Source organism: Pseudophryne corroboree, chromosome 6 (assembly GCF_028390025.1).
Source record: "Pseudophryne corroboree isolate aPseCor3 chromosome 6, aPseCor3.hap2, whole genome shotgun sequence".
Classification (NCBI taxonomy): domain Eukaryota; kingdom Metazoa; phylum Chordata; class Amphibia; order Anura; family Myobatrachidae; genus Pseudophryne; species Pseudophryne corroboree.
In genome coordinates this window covers 572,668,773-572,692,736 of record NC_086449.1, presented here as the reverse complement: position 1 = coordinate 572,692,736, position 23,964 = coordinate 572,668,773, and the positions used below count along the sequence as shown (strand labels likewise).

Sequence of the window (23,964 nt, the reverse complement as noted above, 5' to 3'; positions counted from 1 at the left end):
GCGCTATATCTCTCTAGTTTTTTGTTTAGGCGGGACGCCATCATGTCCACCTGTGGTTTTTTCCACTGGTTTACAATCATTTGAAAGACTTCTGGATGAAGTCCCCACTCTCCCGGGTGGAAGTCGTGCCTGCTGAGGAAGTCTGCTTCCCAGTTGTCCACTCCCGGAATGAACACTGCTGACAGTGCTAGCACATGATTTTCCGCCCATCGGAGAATCCTTGTGGCTTCTGCCATTGCCGTCCTGCTTCTTGTGCCGCCCTGTCGGTTTACAAGGGCGACCGCCGTGATGTTGTCTGACTGGATCAGAACCGGCTGGTGTAGAAGCAGGGGTTTTGCCTGACTTAGGGCATTGTAAATGGCCCTCAGTTCTAGAATATTTATTGTGTAGGGAAGTCTTTAGAATCCAACCGTGCTGGTGTAGCACCTCCTGAGATAGTGCTACTCCTACCAACAACTGCTCCTTGGATCTCGCCTTTATTAGGAGATCGTCCAAGTATGGGATAATTAAAACTCCCTTTTTTTCGAAGGAGTATCATCATTTCCGCCATTACCTTGGTAAACAGCCTCGGTGCCGTGGACAGACCAAACGGCAGTGTCTGGAATTGGTAATGGCAATTCTGTACCGCAAATCTGAGGTACTCCTGGTGAGGATGGTAAATGGGGACATGTAAGTAAGCATCCTTGATGTCCAGGGATACCATGTAATCCCCCTCCTCTAGGTTTGCAATAACCGCCCTGAGCGATTCCATCTTGAACTTGAATTTTTTTATGTATGTGTTCAAGGATTTCAAATTTAAAATGGGTCTCACCGAACCGTCCGGTTTCGGTACCACAAACAGTGTGGAATAGTAACCCCGTCCTTGTTGAAGTAGGGGCACCTTGACTATCACCTGCTGGGAATACAGCTTGTGAATTGCCTCTAGCACAGCCTCCCTGCCTGAGGGAGTTGTCGGCAAGGCAGATTTGAGGAAACGGCGGGGGGGAGACGCCTCGAATTCCAGCTTGTACCCCTGAGATACTACTTGAAGGATCCAGGGATCCACCTGTGAGCGATCCCACTGATCGCTGAAATTTTTGAGGCGGCCCCCCACCGTACCTGGCTACGCCTGTGGAGCCCCCGCGTCATGCGGTGGACTCAGAGGAAGCGGGGGAAGAATTTTGATTCTGGGAACTGGCTGCCTGGTGCAGCTTTTTCCCTCTTCCCTCGTCTCTGTGCAGAAAGGAAGCGCCTTTGACCCGCTTGCTTTTCTGAAGCCGAAAGGACTGTACCTGATAATACAGTGCTTTCTTAGGTTGTGAGGAAACCTGAGGTAAAATTTTTTCTTCCCAGCTGTTGCTGTGGATACGAGGTCCCAGAGACCATCCCCAAACAATTCCTCACCCTTATAAGGCTCTATGTGCCCTTTAAAGTCAGCATCACCTGTCCAGTATCGGGTCTCTAATACCCTCCTGACAGAATGGACATTGCATTAATTCTGGATGCCAGCCGGCAAAATATCCCTCTGTGCACCCCTCATATATAAGACGACGTCTTATGTTCGCAAAATAGTATCCCTGTTTGACAGGGTTACAGACCACGCAGCAGCAGCACTATCTGCAGGTCTCAGTCTAGTACCTGAGTGTGTAAATACAGACTTCAGGATAGCCTCCTGCTTTTTATCAGCAGGTACCTTCAAAGTGGCCGTATCCTAAGACGGCAGTGCCACCTTTTTTGACAAACGTGTGAGCGCCTTATCCACCCTAGGGGATATCTCCCAGCGTAACTTATCCTCTGGCGGGAAAGGGTACGCCATCAGTAACTTTTTAGAAATTACCAGTTTCTTATCGGGGGAACCCACGCTTTTTCACACTTCATTCACTCATTTGATGGGGGAACAAAACACTGCCTGCTTTTTCTCCCCAAACATAAAACCCTTTTTTTTTTTTTTTTTTAGTGGTACTTGGGTTAATGTCAGAAATGTGTAACACATTTTTTATTGCCGGGATCATGTAACGGATGTTCCTAGTGGATTGTGTATATGTCTCAACCTCGTCGACACTGGAGTCAGACTCCGTATCGACATCTGTGTCTGCCATCTGAGGGAGCGGGCGTTTTTGAGCCCCTGATGGCCTTTGAGACTCCTGGGCAGGCGCGGGCTGAGAAGCCGGCTGTCCCATAGCTGTTACGTCATCCAGCCTTTTATGTAAGGAGTTGACACTGTCGGTTTATACCTTCCACCTATCCATCCACTCTGGTGTCGGCCCCACCTATCCATCCACTCTGGTGTCGACACAGCCGTACCGACACACCGCACACACACAGGGAATGCTCTGACTGAGGACAGGACCCCACACAGCCCTTTGGGGAGACAGAGAGAGTATGCCAGCACACACCAGAGCGCTATATAATTTAGGGATTAACACTATATTGAGTGAATTTTTCCCAAGAGCTGCTTGTATATACAATATTGCGCCTAAATTTAGTGCCCCCCCTCTCTTTTTAACCCTTTGAGCCTGCAAACTACAGGGGAGAGCCTGGGGAGCTGTCTTCCAGCTATACTGTGAAGAGAAAATGGCGCCAGTGTGCTGAGAGAGATAGCTCCGCCCCTTTTTCACTGACTTTTCTCCCGCTTTTTTATGGATTCTGGCAGTGGTATTTATCACATATATAGCCTCTGGGGCTATATATTGTGATATATTTGCCAGCCAAGGTGTTTTTATTGCTGCTCAGGGCACCCCCCCCCCCCCCAGCGCCCTGCACCCTCAGTGACCGGAGTGTGAAGTGTGTATGAGAAGCAATGGCGCACAGCTGCAGTGCTGTGCGCTACCTTGGAGAAGACAGAAGTCTTCATGCCGCCGATTTTCCGGACTTCTTCTTGCTTCTGGCTCTGTAAGGGGGACGGCGGCGCGGCTCCGGGACCGAACACCAAGGCCAGTTCCATGCGGTCGGTCCCTCTGGAGCTAATGGTGTCCAGTAGCCTAAGAAGCCCAAGCTAGCTGCAAGCAGGTAGGTTCGCTTCTTCTCCCCTTAGTCCCTCGTTGCAGTGAGCCTGTTGCCAGCAGGTCTCACTGTAAAATAAAAAACCTAAAATATACTTTCTTCTAAGAGCTCAGGAGAGCCCCTAGTGTGCATCCAGCTCGGCCGGGCACAAAAATCTAACTGAGGCTTGGAGGAGGGTCATAGTGGGAGGAGCCAGTGCACACCAGGTAGTCTAAAAGCTTTCTTTTAGTTGTGCCCAGACTCCTGCGGAGCCACTATTCCCCATGGTCCTTTCGGAGTTCCCAGCATCCACTAGGACGTTAGAGAAAAATAACTTTCAAATAAAAAAAAAAAACAATTTACAATAAATTCCATCGTTGATATAGATAAGCATAGGAGGTCTTTCTTAAAACTCTATATATTTTAAAGCTATTTGCAATAATTAAATGAGAGACCTCAATCTCATAAAAGAGGTTAATTATATCGGCATGCACCTCTAACAAATCGGGATATATTGAAATACATCTCCGGCATATATAAAAGGCAGAGATGGACAGGAAAAACTTCATTTTCAAGAAAAGAGCACACGTAGAAATACCTGTCCATGCATTGGATATAATTCCCACAGGGACACATATGAAAAAGGCAGAATATCCCTATACAAGGAGGAGTAGAAGAAACACTTTCTCCAATATATATTGTAATGAACACAAAACAGCCATGGGGGTGGCCCACATGCAGACGGCACACAACCAGACGCCGACCGCACGTTAAGCCTACTCACAACCGTCCACTGTCAAAAGAACCAGGGGGAAAAAAAAAAAAAACAGGAAAAAAGAAGAGAGACAGCTCTTATAAGCCCATATAAATATGCACACAAATATATTTAAATCTATACATGTCTATCCATACATATAATTCCTGGACTGATTTTTGTCAGCGCCTCACACTGCTACATTGATTCACAGCGATACAGTGTTGCTTATTGTTAAAGGAACTGCTACATTGATATACTGTTTGCTAAACAGTGTGGCTGTCAATTTTAGTGCTAATATAACCAGCTATAAGAAACGGCACATAAGGGTGCTATACTGGCATATGAAATTCAGTGACCTAATGAGACTAATTGCGGAATGAACTTTTAAATATTCCCTACTTACATTTGATGAGAGGGATTTTTTAGAGCTGTATATAGCAGTGTTCATACAGAAAATAGAATACACTGTATGTTGTGTAGACAAAATATTTATGGGTTAAAACTACCAGCCGGTGGTTTTGGAAATTTGAATGTTGTATTTTTATTGGTATTTTTATTAAAAGGAATTAATGATAAAAATAAATATATTTTTTCCAATCTATATGCGCTGCAATAGTTCGGTCTTGTATCTGATTTTTTCTCTTGAATAGGGTAGCCTTATTTTGCTGGCAGCACATAGATTGGAGTGACGGAGCGCTTGGCTATCTATTTGTGCATATGAAGAACTCCTTTTAGGAACGTTTGTACATCCGGCAACATGGCAAGTTGTTTCTGGAAGAAAATAGAGAGCTCCGAAATCTGGACTTTGATGGAACCTAAACGTAGGTCCATATCCACTCCCACTTGCAGGAAACGAAGAAAACGACCAATTCTAAATTCCATGGGAGAAACCTTTCTACTTTCACACCAGGAAACATAGTTTTTCCAGATAAGATGATAATGTTTTGACGTAGCCATCTTCCTGGCCTGGACCATGGTGAAAATAACTCGGGAGGGAAGACCTTTTCTTGCTAGAATCTCCCTCTTAACTTCCAAGCCATCAAACTTAAGTCTGGATAGATGAACGGACCTTGTTGAAGAAGATCCTTTTGGAGCGGCAGAGGTCAGGGATCCTCCAGAGCCAAGATTAGGAGGTCCGAGTACCACGCCCGTTGAGGCCAATCCGGGACAATTAGAACTGCTTGAACGCTTTCGCTTCTTATTCTTTTTAGAACCCTTGGGATTAGCGGTAGAGGAGGGAACAGGTACACAAACTGGAACGTCCAGAGTGCTGTCAGCGTGTCCACTGCTACGGCCTGCGGATTCCTCGTCCTGGAACAATAACGGCAAAGCTTCTTGTTCAGACGAGAAGCCATCAGATCTATCTGTGGACAGCCCCACCGGTGAATTAACTGTTGAAACACCTGGGGATGTAGGCCCCATTCCCCTGGATGGAGGTTGTGTCTGCTGAGGAAGTCCGCTTCCCAGTTGTCCACTCCTGGAATGAATATGGCTGAGATATCCCTAGAGTTGGCCTCCGCCCAGACGAGTATTCTTGACACTTCTGGTATCGCCGCTCTGCTCCTTGTTTCCCCTTGTCGGTTTATGTACGCCACATTATCCGATTGAACCTGGATCACCTGATCCTTCAGGAGATGGGAAGCTTGCAGAAGAGCATTGTAAATTGCCCTGAGTTTCAGGATGTGTATTGGCAGAGCAGATTCCTGAACTGACTATATCCCCTGGAACTGGGCACCTTGGGTCACAGCAGGTGGCGCAGCAGACAGCAGGGCATAGAGGGGAGGAGCCAGCACACACATAAACACACTAAAGGTTTTAAAGTGCCAGGCTCCAGTGGACCCGATCTATACCCCATGGTACTAAAGTACAGATTCCCAGTATCCACTAGGACGTGAGAGAAAATCGGAGTAAATCTGTGAAAATCACAAACATATTCTGATTGGTCCAATTCTGCATATGCTACAGCAGTGTTTTTTAAGCACTGTGCTGTGACTAGTGTGCCCTGAGCATTCTCCAAGTGTGCCGCCATAGAAGCAGAGCCAGGCCTGTCAGTGTGCTGCCGCTGCAGAGGCCCTGGAACGACCAATACTGGTGGGTTTAGCGGATGCAGAGACAGTTCTAATTTCAGGCCTGGGCAGTGTTGGGCTCTTCTGGCCTTCACAGATGTGGCTCAGGCGTGATCAGCTGCGACATGACATCCTAGGAAACGCAACTGCACCATGCATCACCATTATATTTGAGCAAAAAGAAAAAAAAGTGGCAATATTTAGATCTTGTAAAAGGTTGAAAATTTCTTTACTAGATAGTCAAAATTGACTTCCCTGCACAGTCTACCCTTGTGATACCGACCCCGCGGGACTGCACATCGGTATCGCAAGGTGGCTAACACCTTGCAATTTGCACTAACTTTCCTTGCAATTCTGACTGTATAGTCAAAATCGAAAGGATAAATATCACCGTGTTTATGCGCCTTAAAAATAAAGCAGCCAGTATTTATCATACACAAAAACTATATAACCCACCCAAATCTAAATCTCTCTGCACGTTACATCTGCCCCACCTGCAGTTCACATGGTTTAGCCCAGTTGCTTGCTTTTTTGGTTTGCTAACAACATTGAATAACTCCCTTAGTGGATCCCAATCACCAGTCACCTACAGAGGAGGTCAGGTACCTTTAACATGATTACAGACACCCCAATTATTGCACACAGCATACAAAGAGAAATACGTATTGTTTATTTTACAACTTGTGCATTTCCTGTGATGTTACCTTGGAAAATTACAGAAAAACGTAATTCCAAAAGATCTGTTTAATAAGCAAAATATTTATTTATGAAAGTTAATTATATATCACATACATATTACAAAGCACTTCACAGTGGATATTTAAGAAAATACATTAGTTCCTGTCACAGCTGGACTTACAATCTATAGCCTCAGAAACACAATAGGGCTAATTTTCATCAGAAGCAAACTATCGTTCCAGTGTGTCTCGAGTGTGGTGTGGAAACCATAGCTCCCAAATGGAACACCACACTAACACGGGGAGAACATATAAACTCCGCACATATATGGCCCTGGCTGGAATGAATCCCATGACTCTAGCACTAAGTCAGCAATGTAACCACTGTTCATAATCAGTACTCATATTTTGCATCCATAGATTGCTGAGAACACGCAATAAATGTAGGTTTAACCATAGGGGATATAATGCTAACAGCAGCCTCTGCTATAACTGTGTGTGTGACATTACGGCAAGGCGAGCATGAGACAGACGCCTGCTAGTGCCTACCTCTCCGCCGCGCCCGCAGCTCGCCCATACTGCGGATCCTACGGAACCGGGGAGTCAAATCTGCCGCCATGCCACCTGCTGCTGCGGCCGCTGCCGGCGTCACCTGTAGCTGGGTAACATCACGTGACCACCTTTCGCAGGGCTGGGCGTGTATGACATATTTACGTCACACGTGACGTCCGCATCCCCACCGCGGCCATTTTTGACTCTGGCAATTCTTGGAGCGTGAACATCATAGATCAGTATAATATTAACAGCCCATACACGCAGCGGTAGCAGCCTCTGCTGTACCCCCCAGTGCGCGCAGCGGCGCCGTGTGGGAATACTGAGGCGCTGTATGCAGTAGCGCTTTCTGGTTGTGCAGACGCGCAGCCTCCTGCCAGTCACAGCCAGTGTATTCTGTAGGCAATTGCGGCTCATCTACTCTGTGTGTTTAAAACAACATCTAGTTTAACTGTAACATGCGCTGTCCCCGGTCCTGTGCACTGGCCGGGCCCTCAGTGTGCGGGAGCCGCCGGTCACTGACTCTCCCCAGGGAAACACTGGCTGCTGTGGCAGCAGGAGGTAGGGGGTGGGGGTGCTTTATTATGACTCCTGCTGCTGCCGCATACTGTGAGTGAGGAGCCCATAGTCCGCCTCAGCCGCCGGCTCATTACTGCCCGGGCACGGACCTAAGTTCAGACTGTCACTGCGCTCCTGCAATACAGCAGTCTGTGCCACTGCCAACACACGCACACACAGAGTCACAGCTCCTCCATTGTCGTCGGAGGGGAAATGAAATCATTGTTTCCACATCACAGAGATCTACTTTCTAGAGAGCGTAGTTTATGCTGCCTGTGTGTCCCTAGCACAGGAGACATCTTGTTGGGGCCTATTACTATGGCTTGGTGCAGTATTGTTCTTCAGGAAAATGGCTGTTCCCGCACATCTGCCTGTACATATTGTGGCGCCTGGGTGAGTAATATGCTGAGCCTCTAGTTCTCAGGGCTGTGTACGGTCAGCTGCCTGCGGGGCGATGTGGAGCCAGCTGAAAGCAGGAAGAAGCGGAGCGGCGGCCTGACAGCGGGAGCGCGGCCTCGTATGTCTCTGCCGCCTGCGCACAGCTAGCCGGGGACAGGTACGGCCGCCCGCCCTATCTCACTGCGCGATGCCCCTCACATCCTCAGCTGCCGTCCACGTCCTGCCCCCATTCATCCTCAGGCTGCGATACCTGGCACTGCCTGCGCTGGGGCGGCAGGTGCTTTGCTCTGTGGTTGGCATTAGTGGCCGCACACTTTCTCCTGCTCAGCGCTGGCTCAGAGGGTGTCTCCCCAGCCAGGTGATGAGACGTGAGCTTCATGAGGATTATTATTACATTTATACCCTTCATTGGGTATATAATCCTTTTTTAATTATTTATTTGTATTAGTAAAATAGTAGTCAACAAATGTGAGTTCTAATAGGACCCTATCTATCTATCTATCTATCTATCTATCTATCTATCTATCTATCCCATGTGATTCATTAGTAAATAAATTAGGGGCTGACAAATGACTGTAGAATTTATGACCACGCATTAACTAGTTGCTAGAAGTGACATTGCAGATGCAGTGACTGCCTGGCTTCTTGCTGCACTGCTGTGCCCAGCAAGATATGCCCCTGTGTTGTTCATGTGTTACTTAAATTAAGGTGCATACACTGAGCTATTTTCCCTGTGCCCAGCTATGTTCACATGGGTATCCGTTCACATGGTCGACAGTCATTAGGTCGACCACTTTTGGTCGACATTGACATGGTCGACATGGACACATGGTCGACACGTGAAAGGTCGACACATGAAAAGGTCGACATGAGTTTTTTAACTTTTTTTTCTTTTGGGGAACTTTTCCATACTTTACGATCCAAGTGGACTACGATTGGAACGGTAATCTGTGCCGAGCGAAGCGGTAGCGGAGCGAAGGCACCATGCCCGAAGCATGGCGAGCGAAGCGGTGCACTAATTGGGGTTCCCAGTCACTTTACGCAAAAAACGATACCAAAAAAAGTAAAAAAAGTAATGTCGACCTTTTCATGTGTTAACCTTTCATGTGTCGACCATTTTTGTGTGTCAACCTTGTGTCCATGTCGACCATGTCAATGTCGACCAATAGTGGTCGACCATAACATGGTCGACCATTCATACCAGAACCGTTCACATGGGGAGGGGGAGAGGGAGGGGAGTGGAATGTGCTTCATACCACTTTCATAATGTCTGAGGCGGGTTGCAACCGGGAGCCTGACACGGGGGCTCCCAGTGTGCGACCCGCCTCAATACCTCCTTTCACACCGCAGACTGTAACCCAGCAATATGCCGGGCTGGTGACGTCGGCGGTGATGCGGTACTGGGAGATCATGATCTCCAAGCTCTGCCCATCCACACACTGTGAATGGGAAATGGGTCGCACTTACCCAAGTCCCGTTCACACCGCACAGCGAGCCAGGTTGAACATGTGTTCAAGCCTGCTCGCTAGCAGGGTTGAAATACCGGGTCGCTCAACACGGTATATTGCCCCTGGTACCTTTTACACCGCACAGGAACACTGGTTATGCGCGCTCATGTGCCAATAACCCGTGCTCAAAGCTGCTGGTGTGAAAGGGGTATCACTCTGCTGTTCAAACAGCCCGATGGATGGCGGTGGCCAGCGATGATGCGGGAGCGCGCATCAGTGCTCCGCGCCTGCCCATACACACTGGCCGAGTTTGAGCTTAAAGTAGTTCAAAATGCCAAAAGTGTGCTACTTTGAACTCAAATCACCTAGTGTGTATGGGCCTTTAGATGTTGTGCTTTGTAGGCTAAGACCCTGTACATAAGCTGTTACTTTGCATTCTCAAAGTTTTATTCACAAAGTAACATTTATTTAATTACGAAGTACTTTGTTTTGCAAGAGTGCTGTGAAATGCGCTACAGTGAGGAGAAAGCATACAAAGGTTTTGTCTATGCTTTTAGTTTTTCTCTTAAGTCCTAGAGGATGCTGGGGACTCCGTAAGGACCATGGGGTATAGACGGGCTCCGCAGGAGACATGGGCACTCTAAAGACTTTAGAATGGGTGTGGACTGGCTCCTCCCTCTATGCCCCTCCTCCAGACCTCAGTTAGATCCTGTGCCCAGAGGAGACTGGGTGCACTGCAGGGGAGCTCTACTGAGTTTTTCTGAAAAATACTTTTTGTTAGGTTTTTTATTTTCAGGGAGCACTGCTGGCAACAGGCTCCCTGCATCGTGGGACTGAGGGGAGAGAAGCAGACCTACTTAAATGATAGGCTCTGCTTCTTAGGCTACTGGACACCATTAGCTCCAGAGGGTCGGAACGCAAGTCTCACCCTCGCCATTCGTCCCGGAGCCGCGCCGCCGTCCTCCTCACAGAGCCGGAAGATAGAAGCCTGGTGAGTATTGAGAAGAAAAGAAGACTTCAAAGGCGGCAGAAGACTTCAGATCTTCACTGAGGTAACGTGCAGCGGTAACGCTGCGCGCCATTGCTCCCACACATACACAGTGGGCACTGTAAGGGTGCAGGGCGCAGGGGGAGCGCCCTGGGCAGCAATATTAACCTCAAGGGACACTGGCATAGGCAATATATACTGCGGAGACGGTATATTAAAACCCCCCCGCCAGTATAAATAATTTGAGCGGGACCGAAGCCCGCCGCTGAGGGGGTGGGGCTTGATCCTCCAGCACTAACCAGCGCCATTTTCTCCACAGCACACTGCAGAGAAGCTGGCTCCTTGGACTCTCCCCTGCTGAACACGGTTCCAGAGGGCAAAACAGAGGGGGGGGCACATTAATTGGCGCAGTGAGTAATTATATATATATATATATAATATAAAATCTATAAAAGCGCTGTACTGACTGGGATTTTATTCCAGTGTCCGGTGGCGCTGGGTGTGTGCTGGCATACTCTCTCTCTGTCTCTCAAAAGGGCCTTATTGGGGGACTGTCTCCATATAGATATATTCCTGAGTGTGTGGGGGTGTCGGTACGTGTGTGTCGGCATGTCTGAAGCGGAAGGCTCTTCTAGGGAGGAGGTGGAGCAGATGATTGTGGTGTCTACGTCGGCAACGCCGACACCTGAATGGTTGGATATGTGGAATGTTTTAAACGCAAATGTGTCTTTATTACATAAGAGATTGGACAAAGCAGAGTCCAGGGATAAAACGGAGTCAATCCATGGCTTTGACTGTGTCACAGGGACCTTTGGGGTCTCAGAAACGTCCACTGTCCCAAGTAGCAGACACTGATACCGACACGGATTCTGACTCCAGTGTCGACTGTGATGATGCGAGGTTACACCCAAGGGTGGCCAAAAGTATTCATTATATGATTATTGCAATAAAAGATGTTTTGCATATCACAGATGACCCCTCTGTCCCTGACACGAGGGTATGCATGTTTAAGGAAAAGAAACCTGAGGTGACTTTTCCCCCATCTCATGAGCTGAATGAGTTATTTGAAAAAGCTTGTGAAACTCCAGACAAGAAACTGCAGATTCCCAAGAGAATTCTTATGGCGTATCCTTTCCCGGCACAGGACAGGTTACGGTGGGAATCCTCACCCAAGGTGGACAAGGCTTTAACGCGCTTGTCCAAAAAGGTGGTGCTACCATCCCCGGACACAGCAGCCCTCAAGGATCCTGCTGATCGCAGACAGGAGACTACCTTAAAATCAATTTTATACGCATACGGGTGCCTTGCTCAGACCGGCAATAGCGTCGGCTTGGGTTTGTAGCGCTGTAGCAGCTTGGGTAGATACCTTCTCAGCTGACATTGATATCCTAGATACGGATACAATTTTATTGATCTTAGCTCACATTAGAGACGCAGTCTTATATATGAGAGACGCTCAGAGAGACGTTGGACTGCTAGGTTCGAGAGCCAACGCCATGGCGATTTCTGCTAGGTGAGCCCTGTGGACCCGCCAATGGACGGGTGATGCCGACTCAAAGAGGCATATGGAAGTTTTGCCTTACAAGGGTGAGGTTTTATTTGGGGAAGGTCTCGCGGACCTGGTTTCCACAGCTACCGCGGATAAATCTACTTTTTTACCCACAGCAAAAGAAAACACCACAATATCAGATGCAGTCCTTTCGGTCGCATAAGTCTAGAAGAGGTCGGGGTTCTTCCTTCCTCGCCAGAGGTAAGGGTAGAGGGAAAAGAATGCCTGCTACGGCTAGTTCCCAGGAGCAGAAGTCCTCCCCGGCTTCTACTAAATCCACCGCATGACGCTGGGGCTCCTCTGAGGGAGTCTGCGCCGGTGGGGGCACGTCTTCGACTCTTCAGCCACGTCTGGGTTCAGTCAGACGTGGATCCTTGGGCAATGGAAATTGTATCCCAAGGCTACAAGCTGGAATTCGAAGACGTGCCTCCTCGCCGGTTTTTCAAATCGGCTTTACCAGCTTCTTCCACAGAAAGGGAGATAATTTTAGCTGCAATCCACAAACTGTGTCAACAACAAGTGGTTGTCGAGGTTCCCCTAGTTCAACAGGGGAAGGGGTACTATTCAACCCTATTTGTGGTCCCGAAATCGGATGGCTCGGTCAGACCCAGTCTAAATTTAAAATCCCTAAACCTGTACTTGAAAAAGTTCAAATTCAAGATGGAATCGCTCCGGGCAGTTATTTTCAGCCTGGAAGGGGGGGGGGGGAATTTTATGGTGTCACTAGACATAAAGGATGCATACCTTCATGTCCCCATATATCCCCCTCATCAGGCGTACCTGAGATTTGCGGTACAGGACTGTACCAGTTTCAGACGTTGCTGTTTGGGCTTTCTACGGCCCCGAGGGTTTTCACCAAGGTAATGGCGGAAATGATGGTGCTCCTGCGCAGACAGGGAGTCACAATTATCCCGTACTTGGACGATCTTCTGATAAAAGATAGATCAGTTGCTGAAGAGCGTGTCGCTCTCCCTGAGTGTGTTGCAGCAACATGGCTGGATTCTGAATCTACCAAAGTCACAGTTGGTTCCAACGACTCGGTTATCTTTCTTGGGCATGATTCTGGACACGGAACAAAAGAGGGTTTTTCTCCCGATGGAAAAAAGCCCAAGAACTCCAGAACATGGTCAGAGACCTGTTACAACCGAAAAAGGTGTCAGTCCATCAATGCACTCGAGTACTGGGAAAAATGGTGGCAACCTACGAGGCCATTCCCTTCGGCAGGTTTCATGCGAGGACGTTTCAGTGGAACCTTCTGGACAAGTGGTCCGGGTCCCATCTTCAAATTCATCAGAAAATAAGCCTGCCCCCCAGGACCAGGGTGTCTCTCCTGTGGTGGCTGCAGAGTGCTCATCTTCTAGAGGGTCGCAGGTTCGGCATTCAAGACTGGTATTCTGGTGACCACGGACGCGAGCCTCCGAGGATGGGGAGCAGTCACACAAGGAAGAATTTTTCAGGGAACATGGTCAAGCCAGGAGGCTTGTCTACACATCAACATACTGGAATTAAGGGCCATATACAACGGCCTACGACAAGCGGAGAAGCTTCTTCGCGAACTACCGGTTCTGATTCAATCAGACAATGTCACAGCCGTGGCTCATGTAAACCGCCAAGATGGGACAAAGAGCAGAGTGGCAATGGCGGAAGCCACACGGATTCTGCGCTGGGCGGAAAATCATGTAAGCGCTCTGTCGGCAGTCTTCATTCCGGGAGTGGACAACTGGGAAGCGGACTTCCTCAGCAGACACGATCTCCATCCTGGAGAGTGGGGACTTCATCAAGAAGTTTTTGCAGAAATAACAAGTCTTTGGGGACTTCCTCAAATAGACATGATGGCGTCACGCCTCAACAAGAAACTTCTGAGGTATTGTGCCAGGTCAAGAGACCCTCAGGCAGTAGTGGTAGACGCCCTGGTGACACCATGGGTGTTTCAGTCGGTCTATGTATTCCCTCCTCTTCCTCTCATCTCCAAAATATTGAGAATCATAAGAAGAAAAAGAGTGCAGACAATACTCATTGTTCCGGATTGGCCTAGAAGGGCCTGGTATTCAGATCTTCAGGAGATGCTCACAGAAGATCCATGGCCGGTTCCTCTCAGGGAGGACCTGTTGCAGCAGGGGCCCTGCGTGTTCCATGACTTACCGCGGTTACGTTTGACGGCATGGCGGTTGAACACCGCATCCTAGCTGGAAAAAGTATTCCGTATGAAGTCATCCCTACTCTGATAAGGGCTAGGAAAGATGTGACGGCTAAACATTATCACCGTATCTGGAGGAAGTATGTTTCTTGGTGTGAAGCCAAGAATGCTCCTACGGAAGATTTTCACCTGGGCCGTTTTTTCCACTTTTTACAGACAGGAGTGGATATGGGTCTGAAGTTAGGCTCCATTAGGGTACAGATTTCGGCTCTATCTATATTCTTTCAGAAGGAATTGGCTTCTCTCCCAGAAGTCCAGACTTTCGTAAAGGGAGTGCTGCACATCCAGCCTCCTTTTGTGCCCCCAGTGGCACCATGGGGCCTTAACGTGGTGTTACAGTTCCTTAAGTCACACTGGTTTGAACCTCTTCAAACAGTTGAGCTGAAATTTCTCACTTGGAAAGTGGTCATGTTATTAGCCTTGGCATCTGCGAGGCGGGTGTCCGAATTGGCGGCTTTGTCTCACAAAAGCCCCTATCTGATTTTCCATGTGGATAGAGCAGAGTTTAGAACTTGCCCTCAATTTCTGCCCAAAGTGGTTTCATCGTTTCATATGAACCAACCTATTGTGGTGCCTGTGGCTACGGGGGACTTGGAGGATTCCAAGTCTCTTGATGTAGTCAGGGCCTTAAAAAATTATGTAGCCAGGACGGCTCGGATTAGGAAAACAGAGGCACTGTTTGTCCTGTATGCAGCCAACAAGGTTGGCGCCCCTGCTTCTAAGCAGACTATTGCCTGCTGGATCTGTAACACGATTCAGCAGGCTCATTCTACGGCTGGAATGCCGGTTCCAAATTCGGTGAAGGCCCATTCCACTAGGAAGGTGGGCTCTTCTTGGGCGGCTGCCTGAGGCGTCTCGGCATTACAGCTATGCCGAGCCGCTACTTGGTCGGGTTCAAACACTTTTGCAAAATTCTACAAGTTTGATACCCTGGCTGATGAGGACCTCATGTTTGCTCAATCGGTGCTGCAGAGTCATCCGCACTCTTCCGCCTGGTCTGGAGCTTTGGTATAATCCCTATGGTCCTTACGGAGTCCCCAGCATCCTCTAGGACGTAAGAGAAAATAAGATTGTGCAGTGAGATCTGCCAGTGTGTAGGGCCCTTAAGTCGTCTCTTAGCACAACCAGCGTGTGCCATACCCAGGAGGAAAGCATTACAAAACGCTGTAACAGCTTGTGGGCTAATATAGACTAGCACAGAAAATAAGATTTTAAACCTACCGGTAAATCTTTTTCTCCAAGTCCGTAGAGGATTCTGGGCGCCCGTCCCAGTGCGGACTACATTCTGCATGACTTGTATATAGGTTTTGCTTAGATAAGGGTTATGTTACAGTTTGATCAGTCTCGGGCTGATGCTGTTTTGTTTCATACTGTTACCTAGTTTGTATATTCCATGTTATACGGTGTGGATGGTGTGGGCTGGTATGAATCTTGCCCTTAGATTAACAAAAATCCTTTCCTCGTACTGTCCGTCTCCTCTGGGCACAGTTTCTCTAACTGAGGTCTGGAGGAGGGGCATAGAGGGAGGAGCCAGTGCACACCCATTCTAAAGTCTTTAGCGTGCCCATGTCTCCTGCGGAGCCCGTCTATACCCCGGAGTCCCCAGCATCCTCTACGGACTAGGAGAAAAAGATTTACCAGTAGGTTTAAAATCTTATTTTCTGTGCTAGTCTATATGAGCCCACAAGCTGTTACAGCGTTTTGTAATGCTTTCCTCCTGGGTATGGCACACGCTGGTTGTGCTAAGAGACGACTTAAGGGCCCTACACACTGGCAGATCTCACTGCACAATATTAATGTTCTCGTTCATCAATGATCGAGAACTCGTTTATATCGTGCAGTGTAGGCACCAACGATGAACGGTGCACAGCACCGCGCTCATTAATCGTTGGTACCCCGTCGCTTATGCATGCAGGCCAATATGGACGAGATTGTCCATATTAGCATGCATCACTATGGAGCTGGGTGTTCATTTGGGAGGCACAAGCCGCCTTCCTTGGAGGGATAACATAACGTTCAAAATCATACTCTGGGTCGTTTAGTAAGAAAAAGAGAAGGGACACTGACTGGGAGAGTGAACAAGATAGAGAAATCTTGGGAGGACATTCATTTTAGTCTCGTTGATAAGACCAGTCCAAGAAATGAAATGTGACACCCAGAACCTGAGATCTCTGTAAACTTTTTGCAAGTTAGGGGAAAATTCTCAGCAAACAGCTTGTCGTAGGAATTGCTGAGCTGCACGCCCAGGTACTTCAAGGAGTGAATACGCCAGCGGAAATTATGATTACGCTGAAGTTGAGAAAGGGCCAGAGAGTCAATGTGGAGAGGGAGAATCTCAGTTTTGTCTGAGTTTGTTACAATTAGATAGTTGACCGTAGGTGTGTAGCTCATTAAAAGCCATAGGGGGAGAGGAGTAGGGATTGGTTAGTGTGAGCATAACATAATCTGCGTAGAAAGCAATGGTATGACTGGTCATACTTACCTGGATTCCCGAAATACAAGGGTTAGAGCGCTGCCTAGCCAACAGCGGTTTCATGACCAGGGCGAAAAGAAGGGTTGAGAGGCGACAGCCCTGCCTAGTACCATTATGAATTTGGAAGGAGGAAGAGGCAAACCCATTTGCCAAAACAAGAGCAGAGGGATTGTGATATAGAGAAGCAATACCTCTCGAAAAATGACCTTCAAAACTAAATGCCTGAAGGTTTAAACGCATAAAGGTCCATTCGACTCTGTCAAAAGACTTTTCTGCGTCTGAGACTACTACCAGGGTAAAGAAAGACATTTCTTTGACAATATGTATAAGGTCAATTAATTGTGAGTGTTGTCTGAGCCCACTCGGTTTAAGCGCACTAGTGAAGGGATAATCCTGCAAGACGAGTGGCCAAGATCTTCAAAAATTTTATAGCTAGCACATAGAGCATGATCACGCCCTTCATTGTGGATAACCACAATCTCTACCCTAGTGGTGGCCTCATCAAACTTACGGCCAGCAAGAATTGCATTGTATATAAAGATCCAGAAGTAGGACATAGAGGTGAGCAATCTCTTATAAAAAGCGGTTGTATAGTCGCCGGGAGCAGCAGCCGACTTGAGGGATTTCACAGCTTCAAACAATTCTTCAGCAGTAATAGCCATGTTTAAAGCTGGGAGCCTGACAGGCATTGCAAATCAAAAGAGGAGAGATAGCCATGGGTGGCTACAGAAAGTGCATGTGAGGAAAGGTCGCGAGTGGGAAGGTTATAGAGTGACGAGTAGAAGTCTTGAAAACTATATACTATAGACTGAGGGCCATAGCATAATTTTCCTGATGGCTCTTTTACAGCAAGACTCCGATTCTTGGTCTTTGTGCATTTAGCCCTGAGCTTGCGTGCGAATAGGCCATCAGCTTGGTCTCCATGCTCATAGAACTTCTGCTGTAGCTACTTGAGGGTGCGTGAAGCCATGGCGGAAAGAAGCTGCGTGAGCTGGCTTCTGTACAGTCTGAGCTGGCGGAAGTTCTTGTCCTTAGGAAAATGCTGACTTAGGGATGAGAAGTGGGCAATACTGGACTCCAGGGAGGCAATTTGTTGTCTTTCATCTTTTTTGCAAGCAGAAGTAGTTTGAAGGAAGTGACCTCGAAGTGTAGCCTTAAGGGCCTCCCAAGTAATGGAGTCCGTTGTCTACTGAGGGTCATTGTGTTCCCAGAACTCGGTTATAACTTGACTGATTTGGGTGCGAACATCATCCCTAAGTAGAGAAAGTCATCCAGATGCCATTTAGATCTGCAAGGGGGGGGCAGAAGTGAGCACAATCATGGAAAAGTGCCAAGTAGTCAGTCCAGGACACCGGGGAAAGCTCTGAAGCACGGAGGAATGGAGTGGAAGAGTGGTCAATGAGGAACAAATCAATATAGGTGAAATGCTTAGGAGGAGGGGTAAAGTGTGAATATTCACACGCAGAACGATAAAGCATTCTCCTGGAATCATATAAGGGTATACAACTTCAGTTGAGAAGGGAGCCGTATAGATTCTTTAGATTTAGAGGGAGAGACTTTAGAGGGACCAGTTCTGTCTACCGAGTGAGAGAGGACAGTATTCGTCGTCACCAATTATGATTTTCACTTAGCAACTGTAGATAATTTAGAAAAGACCATAGAGAAGAAAGCACCCTGGCCAGTATTAGGGGCTTACAAGTTAGCAATAGTAACAAGGGAACCATCAATTAAACCTACCAGGAATAAAAAGCATCCGTGGGTGTCTGTATGTGAGCAGTCAATTTGAAAAGGGCAGGAATGATCTAATAAAATGGCAACCCCTTAGATTTGGGATTCGAAGTGGAGTAGAAAGCATACGGAAATGTTTTATTGGTGAGGGCGGGATGTGTCCTAAAGAAGTGGGTCTCTTGCAAAAGAGCAATATGAGCTAATTTACTCTTAAGGTACTACTTTTATGAAACAGTAAGCGCAAACCTAGATCAGGGTAAAGAGGTGGATGTAATCTTTTTAGATTTTGCCAAAGCATTCGACACTGTACCACACATGAGACTTATCTACAAGCTACAAGAAACAGGGCTAGGAATATGCACTTGGGTCAAAAACTGGTTAGATAATAGGGAGCAGCACGTTGTGGTTAATGGATTTTTTTCAAATTGGACTGAAGTGCTAAGTGGTGTGCCGCAAGGCTCAGTATTAGGACCGCTACTGTTCAATATTTTCATTAACGACCTAACAGAAGGTCTAGAGAGCATGGTGTCAATTTTTGCAGATGATACCAAATTGTGTAAAGTTATAAATGCGGAGGGGGATGCTGAGTTGCTTCAGAACGACTTAGTTAAATTAGAAGCTTGGGCAGCGAAATGGAGAATGCGCTTCAATACAGACAAGTGTAAGGTAATGCACTGTGGTAAGAAGAACAAAAATAACACCTACCTACTAAATGGGTTAAAATTAGGGGATTCTGTACTGAAAAATGACTTGGGTGTCCTCATAGATAGCAAACTAAGCAGTAGTACCCAAAGTAGGACTGCAGCAAAGAAGGCTAATAAGATATTAGCGTGCATAAAACGGGGAATTGATGCTAGGGACGAGAGTATTATACTTCCGTTATATAAATCACTTGTGAGGCCACACCTTGAATACTGTGTACAATTCTGGGCACCTTACTACAAAAAGGATATCCTGGAGCTAGAAAAGGTTTAGAGACGGGCGACCAAACTAATTAAGGGTATGGAGATGCTGGAATACGAGGAAAGGCTTGCAAGACTAGGCATGTTTACACTGGAAAAGAGATTAAGAGGGGACATGATCAACATTTACAAATATATAAGGGGACAATATACAGATCTTGCGCAGGACCTGTTTTTGGTTAGAGCAACACAGAGAACTTGTGGACACTCGCTCAGGTTAGAGGAGAGGAGATTCTGCACAATACGGCGTAAAGGCTTTTTTTTACGGTAAGGACGATACGTGTTTGGAATTCTCTGCCTGAGGGAGTTGTAATGGCAGACTCAGTCAACACCTTTAAGAATGGGTTAGATAAATTCCTAATGGATCAGGATATCCAGGGTTACGGGGCATAGTCGCGCACTATGGTTATTATAAAAAAGAGGGGTAAAACGTAACGGCAGTCATCAACTTCAGTCAAAATTTTATACAAAATAATTGTGCATAGGAGACCACAAATAGGTTGAACTCGATGGACAATTGTCTCTTTTCAACCTTAGATACTATGTTACTGCAGTGCCATAGTACGTTTATGAGGGGAATTGAGGCCATTGACGTTGAGAGATCCTAGTTGCAACAATATGGAGAGTCATTCAGATCTAATCGCTGCTGTGTATTTTCGCACAGCGGGCGATCAGGTATTAACTGCGCATGCTTATGCACAGCAATGCGCACGCGCGTCATACAACAGCAAAGGGCATTGCCGACCAGCGACAGGATGGTGCGAAAATTCTAATCGCACGGTCGTTCGCAAGGTGATTGACAGGAGGAAGCCGTTTGTGGGTGGTAACTGACCGTTTACTGGGAGTGTTCGGAAAAACTCAGGCGTGCCCAAGCGTTTTCAGGGAGGGTGTGTGACATCAGCTCCGGCCCCGATCAGCCTGATTCTATCGCATTGGAGGAGTAAGTACTGGGCTGCGCAGATTCGCACACTTGCCCAGTAAATATATATTCCCCCTGGGGTGGCGACTATCTGAACACAGGACAGCAAAATTAGCAGCCCAGTGATCAGATCTGAATGACCCCCATGGATAGGAGCGAGGATGAGCTAATAAGACATACAAAAGCTAGATGGTAATTAGAGCCAGTAAAAGAAAAGGAAAAGAAGGAAAGAAAAAGAAGTTAGTAAGGGGAAGAGGGAAAGCGCACAGCATTTCTAAGTGTGAGATATAAACCTAATATATTAGCAAAAGTACTGCACCCCTCCTTGTTCTAAGGAGGACAGTATGGGAATCCCGAGGCTCATAATGCCAACGGATCCCGGTAGGTTGTTTAACATGAACTGTCCTCTACCACAGCCTAATCTTCCTGATAGTACCTAACCCCCAGTACTTACTGTCGGTGTTCCGCTGTCAGGATCCAGTTACCAAGTGCTGTTTATAGATCCAAGTCACGTGACTTGGTATGTGGAACAGGCTATGACCAACTTGTCATTATTTGATTTAGGGGATAAAACAAAATAGTACAATAAAAAACCTAGCATTTTAGAATGCAATTTTTCCCTAGGTTCTGTTAAATTAAATTTTAGACTTAAAGCCATTACTTGCCTAAGGGCTGTGACCTTCATATTTTATTTTTCGTAAATTCTTGTGCTGTTTTGAAATTCAGGAAGTGTTAAAAACCTCAGTCTGACAATTACACATTAGTCTGTTGTGTGCATCCCTTTTTGTTTGGGTTATTTCAGTAATAGTCTTTCCAATATTACAGCGTTTTGTCCTGTCCCTGTTCATTTAAATCTGAGCAGATAAGAAAAACAATGGAAGAAAAACATTTAAAAACTGCAAAGAAGTGGGGAAAAAGCAAAGACAAACGGCAAATGTAAAAGTCCTTGTGTGATAGGAAAATAGACCAAGGTTCCTGTACCATTTCTAAATTATTGTACAGTACCTGTTTTAATACAAACCAATATATGTGTCATTCATTTAAAATCGATGCATGGGTTCACTTAAACCCTACACACATCACAATGAGGGAAATAGCAATTGGCATGTACAGTATATTTATGAAATGGTAAAAAAAATTGGGGGGATTTCTCTAAAAAATGCATTTACTTTTCAAACAACAATGGAAAATTGTGCGAAGCGTTCATTCCTCTCGCATCTACAATTGATGCCTTTTTTTCTCCAGGGGGGACGTTTTTTTGCTTTAGCTTTTATAGAGAAAAAGTACAGTACATATTGTAACAATAGTGGTGGAAGGTAGGTATATTTGCCCCATGTTTTTTACCTATGTGTTTTAAATGGATGCAGTTAATTTCACGAACTCTTGGATCCTGAAAGTCGAAATACCGCCACCGGAATCCCGATTGCAGGAAAATGCAGGCGGTCAAAATCCCGACAGCCACCCGGTATTCCCTCTAGGCTGGTGGTCCACGCCACCACCCGAGGGGAAATATAATAGTGTCGGACACATAGTGCTCGAGGTCGGGATTTCTACTGTCGGGATTCCGGCGTCCGTATATTGACCACTAGGATCCTGGCAGTCGGAATTTCATACTGAACCTATTTTAAACCCCAGGAATATTGTGTTGGTTCTGCTAATGGTTTTGGCTTTTGGTAAGAAACGGATTAGGGTCCTGGGGTTGGAGAGGACAGGATTTCCATCCATGTGGGCCCAGTTCTGGTCTTTGACAGAAGGCTAGTTAGGGCTTTTAGCTGTAAGGGGGTGTTAGAGAGGCTGTCTCATACTGCCTGGACAAAGGGAGACTATGGAGTCTCTGTGAGAGAGAAACCTGCTTTTGATAACCAGTGAGAGCTGTGCCTGGTAAACTTCTCCTTGTAGTTTTTGTATTATTGAGTTAGGATTATCCTGTATTTAGTTAGTGCCAGCCAGCAAGGTATTTTTTTTTTAATGTTTATTTCTGTTTTTCTGCAGCAGGATACATTGGTTTTCACAGGAAAACATCAGGGGTGTAGAAAGGAACTTGATTCAGAGGCACCAACAGGCTAAAGCTTTAGGCTGTCCTAGGATGCTTGGGGCCTCCCCTATAAACCCCACCTCCAGGCACTAGGAGCTCAGTTTTGAGTTGGTGTCTACAGCACCAGGTCACCTCTGGGCAGCCCTGAAAAAAAGTATAAGAAGAAAATTCTTTCGCTGGGCTGTCAGCGCTGTATGTCAGGAGACCATCACCTCCCAAGCGGCGTTGAACACTCCCATAGCTCTGTTCCTGGGTACTTGCGGCGGAGACACTCCGGCTTAGGCACACGGTCGCAGACGCTCTCCTGGTTCGCTTGGTTGCTACGGGGAGGAGGTAAGAGGGTTCCCCAGGTGGGACCCGCCATTTAAATCGCGTTCCATCTGCAACCTAGAGAGACGGGTCGCGGCGCTGGTGTGGACACTGTCTCCGAGCAGGGATCCCACTAGACCACCGGGGCGTCTGAGTACAGGTCGGGTGTACTAACGCCCCATTTAGTAAGACTCTCAGTGCCCAGGGTGGAAGTCCAGCACAGTGGAGGTGGCGCTTGACCTGTAGCCCCTCCCCCCAGCCCAGGGCACCATCTCTGAGTAGATTTCCCACCCTTGAGCTGCCTCACACTCTCCCTTACTCCCTGTCTGAGACGCTTGGCGCCATCTTATGAGCATAGCTGCGGATGGTCTCCGGGACTGCAGGGCAAAGTCTGCCTTGTAAAGCCGCCTGTATGCAGAGCTGTGACTTTACAAACACTTGAGTATTCTACATGTCTTTTTACAGACAGCGTTAGTTAAGAAAAAGTGTACCTGTTATAGAATACATTGTACGAGTATTCTGATATATATCTCAGGTCTAGGACTGTGCTGTGATATATAGATATATATTTCTCTAGCATCCATAAGGGATATTGGGGAATCTAGTACGATGGGGTATAGACGGGGTCCAAAGGAGCCGCTGTACTTTAAATGTCTTCCTCGGGTGTGCTGGCTCCTCCCCTCTATGCCCCCTCCCACAGGCAGTTTTAAAAAAAGTGCCCTCAGGCAGGCCCGGCGCTACCCGCTCAGCGAAGGGATGCAGTGCAGGGAGGAGCTGGGACGGAGAGGCGCTCCCCCTGCTCTGCATCCCTTCCATGCTGCGCCGTCCTGTCCCCCCCCCCCCCCCCCCCCCTGCTGCTGCTGTGTCTGTCACTGTATGACAGTCACTGGCAGCGGCGCCTGCAGCATGAAAAGCCTCCTCCCTCCCCTCACCTCACCTGTGTGACAGCGGCTGTGAACGGGACAGAAGGGGGCGGAGCTACATGGGCAGAAGGGGGCGGGGCTAAACGGCCCGGAAGAGGGCGGAGCTACATGGACCAGGCTGCTGTACAGAGGGAGACAAGCTTAGGTAAGTGGAGGGTGAGAGAGAAGTGTGTGTATATGGTGGGTGTGTGTGTATATATGTGTGAATCGCGTGTGTGTGAGGTATGTCTGTGTACGTGCGCTTTATGGACGCTAGTACGGGGGGGGCATTACGTATAACGACGCTACTACTGGGGGGGCATTACGTGTAAGGACGCTACTACCACAGGGGGGGCATTGCGTATAAGGACGCTACTACTACAGGGGGGGCATTACGCGCAATGACGTTACTACTACTGGGGGGGCATTACGTATAAGGACGATACTACTGGGGGGAATTACGTATAAGGAGGCTTCTACTACT

At 47.4% G+C, this 23,964-nt stretch overlaps 2 protein-coding genes across 5 annotated transcripts in view; one reads left to right on the top strand and one right to left on the bottom strand.

The window, feature by feature from the left end:
- The window catches only part of DEPDC4 (DEP domain containing 4), a 102,791-nt gene extending 95,637 nt beyond the window's left edge, over positions 1-7,154 (bottom strand). Inside the window, exon 1 of the mRNA XM_063927840.1 lies at positions 7,011-7,154. Coding sequence (XP_063783910.1) covers positions 7,011-7,080 — 70 coding nt within the window. The 5' untranslated portion in view covers positions 7,081-7,154. The remainder of the gene's footprint in view (positions 1-7,010) is intronic.
- A 314-nt stretch (positions 7,155-7,468) lies between these two features.
- The window catches only part of SCYL2 (SCY1 like pseudokinase 2), a 158,511-nt gene continuing 142,015 nt past the window's right edge, over positions 7,469-23,964 (top strand). Inside the window, exon 1 of one of the 4 annotated variants that reach the window (XM_063927837.1) lies at positions 7,469-7,574. The gene's annotated coding sequence lies outside the window, so the exon portion shown is untranslated. The other 3 variants (XM_063927836.1, XM_063927835.1, XM_063927838.1) reach the window with 3 other exon arrangements.